Source organism: Dendrobates tinctorius, unplaced genomic scaffold, assembly GCF_039654945.1.
Source record: "Dendrobates tinctorius isolate UK_male_01 unplaced genomic scaffold, ASM3965494v1 ptg000048l, whole genome shotgun sequence".
Lineage (NCBI taxonomy): Eukaryota > Metazoa > Chordata > Amphibia > Anura > Dendrobatidae > Dendrobates > Dendrobates tinctorius.
In genome coordinates, this window is record NW_027361716.1 from 13,945,215 (window position 1) to 13,960,818 (window position 15,604).

General features: G+C 46.0%; 1 protein-coding gene across 4 annotated transcripts in view; it reads left to right on the plus strand.

Moving 5' to 3' along the window:
- Positions 1–15,604, plus strand: part of ELP4 (elongator acetyltransferase complex subunit 4) — a 527,861-nt gene that overhangs the window by 168,749 nt on the left and 343,508 nt on the right. For all 4 annotated transcript variants that reach the window (XM_073576300.1, XM_073576302.1, XM_073576301.1 and 1 more), the window contains exon 4: positions 5,742–5,867. In XM_073576300.1, coding sequence (XP_073432401.1) covers positions 5,742–5,867 — 126 coding nt within the window. The remainder of the gene's footprint in view (positions 1–5,741; positions 5,868–15,604) is intronic.

Consider the following 15,604-nt stretch of genomic DNA (forward strand, 5'->3'; position numbering starts at 1 on the left):
GGCAAGTGGGAAGAGCGAGGCTAAGTGCCAGAATTGGCGCATCTATAAGACACCGGCAGATTTTAGTAACGAGCCAGAAGTCCCTGACAGCAAATGATGCCACATCCTAGTTATACACCATCACTATTAATAGTGGGCAGACCAGGAACGGGCAATAGTTTTTCTCATGATAATTTTTTTATGTTACCGTTTAGAGTTCTATTTTATTATACACATCATATTTGTTTCATGCAATATTCCTACTCCTAGCAAAAAAAAAAAAGCATGAAAAAAAGGAATTGTATCTCGCTGAGATATAATTAAATAAGATGTTTCACTCTTTAAAATAATAGATTACCTTAACGACCTATTCTTCAGCTGCATATTCCTAATGTGCGGGTAGCATTTTTAGGATTGTTACTGCTTGGTTAATTTTTGAAAGCTTAAATACCATAAATTTCTAGTCATCTCTTATGAAAATGGTTATATATTAATCAAAATAGGAGCCGCTGTTTAGCTTTGCATTCAGGGAAGACATTAATAACTGCATAGTATTATTCATGCATTTAATTATAAAAGACAAATACAAAGGACTTACCTCGATCATTACTTGTCCTCTGCTACAACTAATCATCTCCATAACGCAATCTAGGTTATTTGTTGGGGGTCGCTGTAATCAGCTTTTTCCATAGGTTTCTTCTACATTATGGGCAACAGTAGCTACAGTTAAAATTGATAATCTTATTTATTACATTTATCAAGATTGCTTATTATTGAGTAAAAGTCCAGAACCTCAGAGAAGATTGTTACTTGTACAGGCAGAAGAGTAGAAATGAGGGAGCAAGGCAGATTTATATTATATGCAATTTTGGAACTCGTAATATGTCATTTTAAAAAAAGAAACAAAACTTTGAAATTCATTTTCTATTGCCTTTTGCTAACACTCTTCAAATCTTTTTTTTATTTTGGCTAGCATAAACAAAGAGTTATAATATTAACCTGCCACTGTAGTTTCTGACAATTTACAGGGAATGTGTGACCAGATTTTTCTGCTACGTCATCTTAACAGCTGTATGATGTAGGAGCAGAGATCCTGATTAGAGATGGGCGAACCCCTGGATGGTCGGGTCCAGCAGGTTTGGATGAACAGTTAAAAAAAGAAAAGTTGGGTTCAGGTACCATAACAGGACTGGTATTTTCGGACTGGTAAGGGGCCGTGTATATTGCCACCCCCCCAGCCTAAAAATAGCAACCCACAGCCACCCCCAAAAAAGGCACATCTATTAGATGCGACAATTCTGGCGCTTTGCCCGGCTCTTCCCACTTGCCCTATAGCGGTAGCAAGTGGGGTTCATATTTTTAGGTTTGATGTCAATTTTGTATTGTCCAGTGACATTAAACCACGGCTTAGTAATGAAGAGGGGGCTGGTCTATAAGACACCTCTCCATTACTAATCCTATAGTTATCTGATAAATAAACACATAGCAAGAATAAAGTATTTTATTTGAAAGAAAAACAAACCACACTTTTCCTTTTTTATTTAAAGGGAAACTGTCACCCCATTTTAGCCCTATCAGCTGCCGGCACCGCCATCAAGGGCTTATCTACAGAATTCTGTATTGCTGTAGATAAGCTCCCTGATGTAACCTGAAAGATAAGAAAAACAAGTTAAGGGCCCGTTACGCATAGCAATATCGCTAGCAATACCGCTGTAAATATCACCGATTTTGTGACGCAGCAGCGATATTGCTAGTGATACCGCTACATGTGATACTTACCTCCGACCGGCTCCCCCGCTGATTATCGCTGATCGCGAGAGAACGTCCTGGACCATTTCTCGTCTGGCGCTTCCTGTGGCGCCGACGAGTGACGTGTGAAAGCGAGCGGGCGGACGTCAGGATCGCCACGTCTGACAGGTAAGTAGCGACCCCCGACCGCTGCTATGTCGCTGGTGAGATCTGCCTGTGTGGCAGCTCACTAGCGACCACTTAGCGATGCAACAGCGATCCATATCGTTGTCGAGATCGCTGGTGCATCGCTAAGTGTAACGGTACCCTTATATTATACTCACCCTGGCGTCCAGTCCGGTCCGATGGGTGTCGCAGTCTGGTCCGGCGCCTCCCATCTTCATGCGATGCTGTCCTTCTTCTTACTTCTGCCGCGGCTCCGGCGCAGGCGTACTTTCTCTGCCCTGTTGAGGGAAGAGTAAAGTACGGCAGTGCGCAGGCGCCAGACCTCTCTGCCCTTTCCCGACGCCTGCACACTGCAGTACTTTACTCTGTCCTCAACAGGGCAGAGAAAGTACGCCTGTGCCGGAGCGTGGCAGAAGTAAGAAGGAGGACGGCATCGTATGAAGATGGGAGGCGCCGGACCGGACCGCGACACCCACCGCATCTGACCATGTCCCCCGTTGAGTATAATCTAACTTGTTTTTCTTACCTTTCAGGTTACATCGGGGGCTTATCTACAGCATTACAGAATGCTGTAGATAAGCCCCTGATGGCGGTGCCAGCAGCTGAGGGCTAAAATGGAGTGACAGATTCCCTTTGAAAATAACAAACACAGTTATGCTCACCTAACGCCCATTCCTTTGCTTCCCTCGTCTCCTGTATTAAAACAAAAATAAAAAGCAAAATATCCCTCACCTCTCCGTCGTTCTGTCCCAAGCCGTAATCTATGTCTGGGGTGAAATAGTTTTCAACCTGGATGGTGCTAAGATGTGACCGTCCAGGCTGAAAAACTTGGGGAATGAGCTGCTGTGAGCGCAGCATCAGTGAGCAGCGTAGATCTCATTGAGGTTACCCTAGGTCACTGAGGCTGCGTTCCAAGCCAGGCCAATGAACTGCGGTGACCTCTCTCTGGTGAGATCACCACTAGCACAGTGAGAAAAAGTCTCATGGTACAGAGGCGAGTTCACCGCAGTTCAAATTCACTGCAGTGAAATACTCCAAGTGAGGGAGGTCACTGCAGTTCATTGGCTCGACTGGGAACGCAGCCCCAATGACCTGTGGTAACCTCAGTGAGGTCACCGCTGCTCACTGATGCTGCGTTTGCAGCAACACCTTCATCAGTGGTTCTCAGCACGGACGGTCACATCTTGGCACCATACAGTTTGAAAACTATTTATCCCCAGACATGGATTACGGCTTGGGACAGAACGTCAAGACAGGTGAGGGATATTGTTGTTTATTATTTTTGTTTTATTATAGGAGACAAGGGATTCAATGGAATGAGTGTTAGGTGAGTATAACTGTGTTTGTTATTTTTAAATAGAAAAGTAACAGTGTGGTTTGTTTTTATTTCAAATAAAATACTTATTCTTGCTGTGTGTTCATTAACAATATAACTATAAGATTAGTAATGGATAGGTGTCTTATAGACGCCTCCCCATTACTAATCCGTGGGTTTTATGTCCCCTAACGATGCAAAGGTGACATCAACCCCACAAATATAAACCCCACTTGCCACCGCTGCAGGGCAAGTGGGATGAGCTGGGCAAAGCTCCAAAAATTGTCGCATCTATACCCCTCTTTTCTTGATAACTAGCCTTGCTGATAGCTGAGAGTTGCAGCCCTCAACTGTCAGTTTTTGCCTGGCTGGTTATCAAAAATACTTAGGAACCCACGCCATAGTATTTACTTAGAGCGCAGGCATCGGCTGATGAATACTCAAATCAGCCACTACCTGCTCTCACTGTTGTTAGCGTCTGATGGCAGCAGTAGGCCCATCAGTCGCCGTCAGTGCCTGGAGGAAAATTTTATACCTTCGATGACAGCTGTGGGTTCATACTGTCCCTTGACAGCGTGGGAACCGTGCCTTTCTAACCGACTGTAATGATTTTACCGCTGATCAGAAGCAGTGTTTGCCCCGCTGTCATGCACATGACAGTGTAACAAACACCCGTTGTTCTTGCTGCCGAACCCAAACAGTAGCACAGACTTTCTGGTGAAGTCTGTGTTCGGTGTCCTTTCCCAAAAAGTAGGTGTTCGGTATGGACGTCAAACTTTTCTGTTCAGGTTTACCCATCTCTAACCCTGATATATCACTGTTTTGATTTACCTGCTGCAGATCTAACAGTTCTCTGAATTCTGAGCTCTGTATAAACCTGCCCACACTGAAACACTCTGCATAGGCAGAAAGCTGTCAATCCATGGTTGGGGTGGGTTTATGCAGTGATTATTGATATGGAGGACTACATGGTGCAGGTTTATTAATCCTCTAGTGATAGTCTTCTGCTGATAAACCCGATTTTTACAAAAACTACAGTTTGCAGTCCAGTAAGTGACACATCACTGAAATCGAGATCTCTGCCTCTAAATTATGCTACTCTCAAATTAGGTAACAGAAACCAGCTGACCCCGTTCCCTTTAATCCCATTTGTTAGAGAATGTGCTGTCTGCCAAGCGGCATTAAGGCTTTACGGAGGTTTGTACAGATTTAATGAGAATTAACCGGTCAAGTTTGCGTACCTTTTGTACACTGCTCAAAAAAATAAAGGGAACACTTAAGCAACAGAATATAACTCCAAGTAAATCAAACTTCTGTGAAATCAAACTGTCCACTTAGGAAGCAGCACTGCTTGACAATCAATTTCACATGCTGTTGTGCAAATGGAATAGAAAACAGATGGAAGTTACTGGCAATTATCAAGACACCCTCAATAAAGGAGTGGTTCTGCTGGTGGGGGCCACAGACCACATCTCAGTACCAATGCTTTCTGGCTAATGTTTGGTCACTTTTGAATGTTGGTTGTGCTTTCACACTCGTGGTAGCATTAGACGGACTCTACAACCCACACAAGTTGCTCAGGGAAGTGCAGCTCATCCAGGATGGCACATCAATGCAAGCTGTGAGCACACTCCCCATCTGTGGACATTTCATTTTCCTGTAAGAAAGCTTAGGAAATTACTTTATACCATCAGCTCAATGTAGTATACAGCAAGCTACCAAGGTCCCTCAGCTGGTGATTGCAAGCTTCCTGATTGTAGGTTATTCCCATCTTAGAAATGTATAAATGTCTGGTAGTTGCAAGTCTCACCTCTGAAAACCACAGTTATTCCCAAAAGGAGGTCCCCCCAGCATTGTCCTGCCTGCAGATATTGTGGATGGACATTTCACCCCACTCGTAATTCTATTTGTTCTTGTCTGTAACAACCAAGCACACTTGCTCCACTGTTTTTAAAACTCCATAAAGGTGGGAATACTCCTTTAAAGGGATTCCTCGCTGCTATGTAAGTTAAACTTTTACTTGGGTCCTGTGTTGGGTAACAAAAAAAAAAAATCTATTCATCCCTTCCTAACTCTGCACACCGCATTATGTTTTCTACCTCTCTCTTGTGGACAAATTTATGTGTCCACTAGAGCCAATCAGTGGCCACTGTTAGGTTGCAGCTATTACACTATGTACAAACAGGAAAGAAGAAACTGATTGAAGTGCTCACCTGGTGCCCCCCACTGATCTCGATCACAGGGGACTTAAAAGGGGACACAGTATTTCTTTCTACTCCACCCTCGGCCCATAAGGTTTAACTTGTGTAGTAGTGAAGAATCCCTTTAGATATGTTTACCTAGTGGACTAAGACATCTGAATCGGGAAACTGGAACCAAGCTTTGTAAAAAAAAAAATATATATATATATATACCGTATATATAATAGTAGCTATTTGGAGAAAAAACAAAGCCCTTTTAAGTGATCAGCATTTACTGTAAGCTGTGGGATCATTCATATACTAACCTGTGACATGCTTTTATGTTCTTTCAGGACCTTCCAGCCCCTCTTACAGATGAAATTCCAACACAAGATGATACAAAAAATGTAATTGAAGGTCCTGGATCAGAAGAGACTATGAAGATAGCATGGCGCTACCAGAACTTGCCAAAATTCGAGGTACTGCTTATTTTTTTTTTTACTTAGCATTTATCTAGTTTAAGAAACTAGGGAAGAATTTAGGTAATAATGACTTGGGCTTATTAGTCTCTGACCTTGGAGAAAGCAAAAACAAAACGCGATTAAACAGATCCAATGTAATATAAAATTAGAAAAAGTTTATTTAAATCTTACATCAGAAAAACAGGTATACGGGGGTGAAAAAAGTGTATATGTGCATCAAAGCATCCGAAGGATGCAGGAAGCCTGCGGAAGGTCTATGTATATGTCTATGAATACAATCATAGTGGAATGTCACCACAAAATAATAGAAGCACAGACCAAATGTTCACAATAAATGATGAGATTTAAATAGCCTGACCAAGGCAATGCTGAAACGCGCGTTGGAGTGGATGCGGGTGCTGCGGTGTCCCTGATACACACTTTCTTGGCTAAGATAAATTATACATGGCTTCATGTTTCTGCTTGTATTACTAGGTTAATTTTTATAAGAAATTATGTTGTGTACACTCTGCTACAAATGCTATTTAAATCTCATCATTTATTGTGGACATTTGGTCTGTGCTTCTGTTATTTTGTGGTGACATTCCACTATGATTGTATTCACTTTTTTCTCCCCCGTATACCTGTTTTTCTGATGTAAGATTTAAATAAAGTTTTTCTAATTTTATATTACATTGAATCTGTTTGATCGCGTTTTGTCTTTCTCTTACCATTTTTTTGCGATTGGTCCTGGGTTTTGTCCTATAATATTAGCACCATTATGTCTCGTTTATTATGCATATTGGCTTTATCTCTCTAATTATCGTGCTTTATTTATTGCCGAGTATCATTCTCTTAGTTTCTGACCTTGTAGAAATCTATTGTACTGTACAGAGCTCCTGTTCTTGAAGGAGTGACTCTAATCAGTGATCTATCACTATTCAACATTCTGACATTTTTTGAACTTCTGTCCCAACATGTTTTCCCGGTAGTTCGTAAGTGGAAATATAAAAAAAACAAAAAAAACCCTTTAAAGATAATTATCATATACTGATAATTAGAGTGTTCAAGTCAGCATCAACAAACATCAACTTGTGGCACCTGTGACTAAACGTAAATAGTGCAGTGTGCCTAGTGGGGGGGGGACCCGAACTATCCTTGTTCCCACAGGTACCTCTAAAGATAAGGAGGTTTAGGCCACCAGCCTTAGGGTACCATTACACCTAGCGACTCACCAGCGATCCCGACCAGCGATATGACGCGGTCAGGATCGCTGGTGAATCGCTAGGTGGTCGCTAGTGAGCTGCCACACAGGCAGATCTCACCAACGACATCGCTGGGGACGGGGATCGCTACTTACCTGTCAGACGCGGCGATCCTGCGTCCTCCCGCCCGGCTCCACGCATCGCTCGTCGGCGCCACAGGAAGCGCCGCAGGAAGTGGACGACGAGGAATGGTCCAGCAGCTTCTCGCGCGATCAGCGATAACCAGCGGGGGGAGCCGGTCGGAGGTAAGTATCACATGCAGCGATATCGCTAGCAATATCGCTGCAACGTCACAAAATCGGTGACTTTACAGCGATATTGCTAGCGATATCGCAGTGTGTAACGGGGGCTTTACTAGTTTATTGTTATAGCTTAAGCTGTCCACTCCCCAAGAGACCTGGGACAGAAATACTAGTGTATAAACACTTAAAACAAACGGGGATGGCAAAAAGCAATTAACATTCAGAACATTTACCAAAGATAGATGGGTATATAGGGAAAGGTAGGGATGTGCAAACCAAATGGGAATAGGAGAATGAGAAAAGCATACAGGAATAACAAAAAGCAACTAACATACAAAACACTCACCAAAGGTAGATGGGTATATATGCAAGGGTAGGGATGTACAAGCCAAATGGGAATAGGACAATGAGAAAAGCATAGACCGGAAAACAGCATGCAGCAATCTCCAGCAGCAACAACGATCTCCACCTCAGCACATCAACTCCAAGGAGCTAGGAAGTAAAGCTTTAACTGGCGAGGAAGAGAAGGTCTAGCCAGATTTTATAGAGAGAGGAATTAACCAGGTCAGGAACAGCTGTGAGATGTAGCTGCAAGTTTCCAGTATAGAAAGGGTTGTTAAACTATTTAGCACCAAAGGAAATGAAATTCATTTAATCTAATATATAAAGCTCAACTGTGTGTATGTACTGTATGTATGTACGTGTGTGTGTCCGGGATTGGCATCCGCACCGTCGCAGCTACAGCCACAAAATTTGGCACAGTCACACGTCTGGACCCCGAGAGTGTCCTAAGCTATGTTGTGAGGCGAAATTTTAACCCCGCGCGTTCTAATTCACCAAACAATTTTGCCCCTATCTACATAATGGGGAAAAAGGATGTGTGTCAAGCCCCGCCCATTATTATGATGTCATAATGGTTGCCATGGCGACGCTGATGTCATCATAGGTTGCAAGCTCCGCCGCTCATTATGATGTCATAATGGTTGACTATGGGATGGAGGATGTGTGATGGGTATATAGGCACTGGACTATGGGATGGAGGATATGTATGATGGGTATATGAGCATGGGACTATGAGATGAAGGATGTGTGATGGTATATGGGCACTCGACTATGGGATGGCGAATATGTATGATGAGTATATGGGCATGGGACTATGGGATGGAGCATATGTATGATGGGTATATGGGCATGGGACTATAGGATGGAGGATGTGTGATGGGTATATGGGCACAGGCCTATGGGATGGTGGATATGTATGATGGGTATATGGGCACGGAACTATGGGATGGAGGATAATTATAATTTGTTATAACTAACCACAGTTAGTTACTATGCCCGGGCAGCGCCGGGCTCTTCAGCTAGTTTGAAATACAAACACACAGGCTAAATGGAAAAGCTGTGATTCATAATACGTAGTGATTTTCTAACCCCAGATCTCCAAGGAGGACATGCCTTGAAGGCATTTATCATATTCTCTTCAGTGGAATAGCAGATACAACCCATAGATTAATATGGTACAGTTGCTGGAAGAAAGCAGCCATGTTTTCACGATTCTGTTGTCGGATGTCCCGGGACAAGGGGCTCCTTCCCTGTCACTAATGCTAGGAGCTCCCTAGCTTACCCTGTACCCAGGCTTACTTCTGATGGTGAAGATGCTGGGGCATGTACCTTGCCTTAGCTCCTGAATCCGCTCTGTCTGTACCTTTCCCCTACCCAGTGAAGAAAGAAATAGTACAGTTAGGTCCATATATATTTTGACAGAGACAACATTTTTCTAATTTTGGTTCTAGACATTACCACAATGAATTTTAAACAAAACAATTCATATGCAGTTGAAGTTCAGACTTTCAGCTTTCATTTGAGGGTATCCACATGAAAATTGGATGAAGGGTTTAGGAGTTTCAGCTCCTTAACATGTGCCACCCTGTTTTTAAAGGGACCAAAAGTAATTGGACAGATTAAATAATTGTAAATAAAATGTTTATTTCTAGTCCTTGGTTGAAAACTCTTTGTTGGCAATGACTGCCTGAAGTCTTGAACTCATGGACATCAACCAGACGCTGTGTTTCCTCCTTTTTGATGCTCTGTCAGGCCTTCATTGCGGTGGTTTTCAGTTGCTGTTTGTTTGTGAGCCTTTCTGTCTGAAGTTTAGTCTTTAACAAGTGAAATGCATGCTCAATTGGGTTGAGATCAGGTAACTGACTTGGCCATTCAAGAATATTCCACTTCTTTGCTTTAATAAACTCCTGGGTTGCTTTGGCTTTATGTTTTGGGTCATTGTCCATCTGTAGTATGAAACGACGATCAATCAGTTTGGCTGCATTTGGCCGGATCTGAGCACACACTATGGCTTTGAATACCTCAGAATTCATTCGGCTGCTTCTGTCCTGTGTCACATCATCAATAAACACTAGTGACCCAGTGCCACTGGCAGCCATGCATGCCCAAGCCATCACACTGCCTCCGCCATATTTTACAGATAATGTGGTATGCTTTGGATCATGAGCTGTACCATGCATTCGCCATACTTTTCTCTTTCCATCATTCTGGTAGAGGTTGATCTTAGTTTCATCTGTCCAAAGAATGTTCTTCCAGCTGAAGAAAAATCCAGGGTTATCTTCATCAATCCGCAGAGAGCTCGCCAAAATCGGGAGGTAAACTGGACTCCTCGATCTGAGACAATATCCTGAGGGAAGCCATGGAGTCGGAAGATGTGGAGCAAGAAAATCTTCACCAACTCAGGAGCAGAAGGCAGACTAGGCAATGGAACGAAGTGGGCCATTTTGGAAAACCGATCCACGACCACTAGGATAACCGTACATCTTGAGGAAGGTGGTAAATCGGTGACGAAGTCCATAGCGATGTGGGTCCACGGGGTCGTAGGCACGGGCAACGGATGTAAGAGCCCGGAAGGACTATGTCTAGGGACTTGGCACACGAGGGACAAGAAGCGATGAAATCCAACACGTCTTGGCGAAGCGAGGACCACCAATAGTGGCTGGAGACGAGAGAGTTTTCTTGACTCCTGCCTGTCCAGAAAATTTAGACGATTGACCCCAACGCAGGACCTTCGGCCTGTCTCCACTTTGGACAAAGGTTTTACCTGGTGTTAAAGAAAGTACGCTTAGCGGAGCCACGGTAAGGATTTTGGCCGGATTGATGATATGCGTAGGTCCATCCTCATTGTCCACAGACAAAAATGAGCGAGACAGGGCGTCAGCTTTATTGTTCTTATTCCCTGGCCGAAAGTGGAGTTCAAAATCAAAGCGCCCGAAAAACAAAGACCATCTGGCTTGCAGTGGGTTAAGCCTTTGGGCGGACTGAACGTGGGCTAAATTCTTATGATCCGTGAATATGATGATCGGATGGACAGCTCCCTCGAGAAGATGGCGCCACTCCTCGAGGGCTAGCTTTATGGCCAATAGTTCTCTGTCTCCGATGGAGTAATTTCGTTCAGGAGCAGAGAAAGCTTTAGAAAAGAATCCGCAAGTAACCACGCGACCAGAGGAGGATTTCTGCAGAAGGACTGCCCCTGCTCCCACAGAAGATGCATCAACCTCAAGGATGAATGGCCTATTGGCATCTGGGCGGTGGAGCACTGGAGACTTAGCGAATACTTGTTTCAGAGCCTCGAAGGCGGCTTCAGCGTCAGAGGGCCAAGAATTGGGGTTGGCCCCTTTGCATACGAGAGCCGAAATAGGCTTGGACTGTGAAGAAAAATGGGGGATAAACTGCCTGTAATAATTGATGAAGCCCAAAAGACGCTGGATTGCCTTTACTCCAAGAGGACGCGGCCAATTGAGGACAGCAGAGACCTTTTCGGGGTCCATTTCCAAGCCAGAACTCGAAACGATGTAACCAAGGAACGGCAACGAAGCTTGCTCAAAGAGGCATTTCTCCAACTTGGCAAAAAGATTATTCTCCCTGAGGCGATGGAGGACTTGGCGGACATCTCGACAGTGGGTAGACAAGTCAGGGGAGAAGATCAAGATGTCGTCTAAGTAGACCACAACACAGACATAGAAGAGATCTCGAAAGATGTCATTGACGAGTTCCTGGAATACTGCAGGAGCGTTGCAGAGGCCAAATGGCATGACTAAATACTCGTAATGGCCGTCCCGTGTGTTGAACGCGGTCTTCCACTCATTCCCGGACCATATGCGGACAATGTTGTAGGCGCCTCGCAGATCAAGCTTGGTGAACACTCGTGCTCCACTCAGGCGATCAAAGAGCTCCGAGATGAGTGGAAGCGGGTATTTGTTCTTCACCGTGATGCGGTTTAGACCACGATAATCCATGCACGGACGAAGGGACCCATCCTTCTTCACAAAAAAGAAGCCCGCTCCCACAGGAGAGGACTATTTCCGAATGAAACCTCTGGCCAAGTTGTTCTGAATGTACTCTGACATGGCTTGCGTCTCAGCTAGAGAGAGAGGGTAAATCTTTCTGCGGGGAGGAGTGGTACCAGGAATGAGCTCGATGGGGCAGTCATAGGGTCGGTGTGGCAGAAGGGCCTCAGCTTCTCTCTTGACGAAGACATCCGAGAAGGCACTATATGCAGGCGGCAATCCGGAGGGGACAGGGAGAGGACGGGGAACACCTACAGGACGCACCGGCAGCAGACACCGAGCCTGACAGGACTCCTGCCAGCGCAGAACATTGCCGTTACGCCAATCCAAGGTGGGCTCGTGGAGCCGCAGCCAGGGAAGACCAAGAAGGACAGGATGAGAGATACCAGCTAAAACATAGAACATAATTCTCTCTTTGTGCAGAGCCCCAATCCGCAGCTCAACCTCATGTGTAACTAACGTAACGGTCTCTTGCAACAGGTTGCCGTCCACAGATGCAAGGACCTGCGGATTCTCTAGAGTCCTTACAGGGACAGAAAATTTGGTGACCATATCGAGCCTATTAAAATTTCCAGCGGCGCCTGAGTCCACGTAGGCCGCCTAGGAAACTCTCTTATCCCCAACATGCAAGAGGACAGACAAAGAAAGGGGTTGAGAGGTATCATGCACACCTAGGGAGGCCTCTCTTACCTGACCTATGCGGAGAAGTTTTCCGGACGTTACGGGCAGGTTCGGAGCAAATGAGACCCACTGCCGCAATAGAAACAGAGGTCCTGGGTACTTCTCTCCTTGTGATGCTGTTTGGAGAGCTTCAGGCGATCCACTTGCATCGGCTCAGGCACAGAAGCAGAAGTGAGAGCCCTGGGTGGAGGACTGGGTGGTCTGCGAGCAGATGGCCCTGGACGCGCAAATCTTCTCTCACGGGCCCGCTCCTGGAACCGGAGATCGATTTGAGTAGCCAGAGAAATTAGATCCTCAAGGGCAGTGGGGGTGTAGGGACCAGCAAGCTCGTCCTTTATACGACCCGAAAAGGCCCCACCAAAAGGTTCCCACCAACACCTCGTTGTTCCAGCCCAAATCGGACGACAGAGTCTGAAACTGAATGGCGTATTGACCCACGGTTTGAGAACCCTGGCACAGACTGAACAGGGACTCAGTAGTAGAGGCTAGACGGCCTGGCTCGTCGAATACCCGATGAAAAGTATCCAAAAAGACCGACAGGTGGGTAACCAGAGGATCGTCACGGTCCCAGAGAAGATTCACCCATGCCAAAGCATCCCCTTCAAGATGAGAGATTATGAAGGCCACCTTGGACCGGTCCATGGGGTATGGCTGGGGCAAAAGTTCAAAATGGAGACAGCATTGGTTCAGGAAACCCCGGCATAGTTTTGCGTCACCGTTATAACGGGGTGGTTTGGCCAACCGCGGTAGAGGGTGAGGACCAGCGGCTGGAGGAGGAGCAGGCGCCGCAGCCTGTAGAAAGCGCAACCGACCATCAACCGAGGCCATGTAGCTGAGGATATGAGTCTGAGCGTCTCGCTGCTGCGCCAGCTCCTGTTGTAAGCCAGCCAGCTGAGCAGCGTTACCCGGGTCAGAGGATTGGAGAGCGGAGAGGCGCGCGTCCATAGATTTCATAAAGGACATTATGCGTGTTTGATTCTCCCGTAATAAAACTAACTCTTTTTGAGTAGCCGTGAATCCAGCGGGGTCCATGGCCTGTTTATCTGTTACGGTTGTGCTATGATGGGGAGAGAACACTAGAACAACCCGGAGTGGACACTCTGGGTCACGGCTCCAGAGCCCCCGTGGGCGAGCTGACCAGGTGGAGCCACCCCCTACACAGGGAGTGTTAGGGGCAGGCCCACAGGCGATGGAACAGTGACAGCCGGAGCCAAAGGGGTGACTGGGTTAGGCACCAGGTAGACAGAGGTGGAGAGTCCGAGCGAAGGGACCAGGAGCACCTAGGGCTGGCAGAGGCTGGAGGCTGCAAGAGAGAGAGATATTGTAAGACAGCGGACAAGGACCTCAGGGTGGAAAGACAAGGGCACACGTAGGCAAGAGGTACATAGACGGGCTACCAGAAAAGGTAGTATGGTGGGAGACACAGGAGCAGGGACAGAGACAGGGACACGGAGCGAAGCAGGAGGAGGAGAACACAGAAGCTACCAGTGGTAGCGCAGGCAGAACAGACAAGGTAGTGGTATAGGGCCTGAAGGAAGGGCGAGCGCTGGCCAAGCAGACAGCGTCACCGCATCGGATGAACAGGCGTCTTACCTGAGTAGACGTCGAGAAGAAATAGGCGGTGGGTGCCGCCATGTTGGGGGCGGAGCCACCGCGTCACTGCTCCCAGAAGTCAGAGCGCCGAGTGGAACGTCGGGTGCAGGCGCGCAGGACCGACGCCGGGGACGACGGATGTCAGAGGTGGGGACGCGCTGTGGAGTGGGAGCGTGCTGGGAGGTGTGCACGGGATCATGCAGTTAAGTAACGGCGCCGGTGGGGGGGCGTGACACTTTTTGACCATTCTTGTGTTTTTGCCACAATTGTCGCTTGTATGCAGTGCAGGCTGGGTCAACAGGATTTTGGCATGAATGCGCCTCCATTGCTCTCCTCCACAAGCCTCCAACACAACAGATCTAATTATAAAGACTATTGCTTCAACATAGGCCTGCACTGTTCTGTACAAGCGACAATTGTGAGAAATACCCAAGAAGGGTCGACGTGTCATAAAATCTGTGTCCCTCACCTGCCAAAACCATTTCTATTTATTTGCATGTTTGCATGTTTTCACTTTAAATAAAATTCTGCAAATCTGGAATAAGACTGTGCGGTTAATTTTGTATGCCTGTTACCATAGGCTCCACACTCTGTTCCACCGACACCTAGTAATTTGGACCAAGTGCACACCATCTTGCCTTCTTACACTAAGCATGGAGAACTGAAAGAGAAGAAGAGATCTGCCTGAGGACTTGAGAACCAAAATTGTTTAACAGTATTAACAATCTCAAGGGTACAAGTCCATCTCCAGGGATCTTGTTGTTCCTCTGTCCATGTTGCACAACATAATCAAGAAGTTTACAACCCATGGCACTGCAGCTAATCTCCCTGGACATTGCCGACAGAGAGAAATTGATGAAAGCTTGCAACATAGGATAGTCCGAATGGTGGATTAGCAGCCCCAATGAAGTTCCAAAGGAATTTAAGCTGTCCCATAGGCTCAGGATGCATCAGTGTCAGCGCAAAATATCCGTCGATAATTGAATTAACTGAAACGCTATGGCAGGAGACCCAAGAAGACCCCACTCCTTACACAGAGACATACAAAAGCTAAATTGCAGTTTGCCAAAATGTACGTGGGTAAGCCAAAATCTTTCTGGGACAGATGAGGCCAAGTTAGAGCTTTTTGGTAAAGCACATCATTCTACTGTTTATCGAAAAAGGAATGAGGCCTACAAAGAAAAGAACATGTACTTACCATCAAATATGGTGGTGGTTCAAAGATGTTTTGGATTTTCTTTTACTGCCTCCATCACTTGGTGCCTTGATTATGTGCAAAATGAGGATGAATGAACTCATGGAGATCAACATCCAACACTGCGGAGACACCATCACATGTTTCTCAACGCAGTGATTCTAGGGCAATGCCCCCACCCTTATGGGAAATATGTAAATATATGCAAAACACAAGCCGCAGAGACACCATCACCTGTTTCTCAACGCAAGCAATGACTAGCCATGTCTTTCCCCGGGAGGGAACAACCACGGGAAGGGCAGTCTCAAATGAAGGAAACCACCTATGCCAAAACATGGTATCCATCCACAGACAGCTGTTTCGGGGTATTGCCCCTCATCAGTGTGGAGTAGGAAACTGGCCAGTAGAAGCAATGCCTAGTAGATGA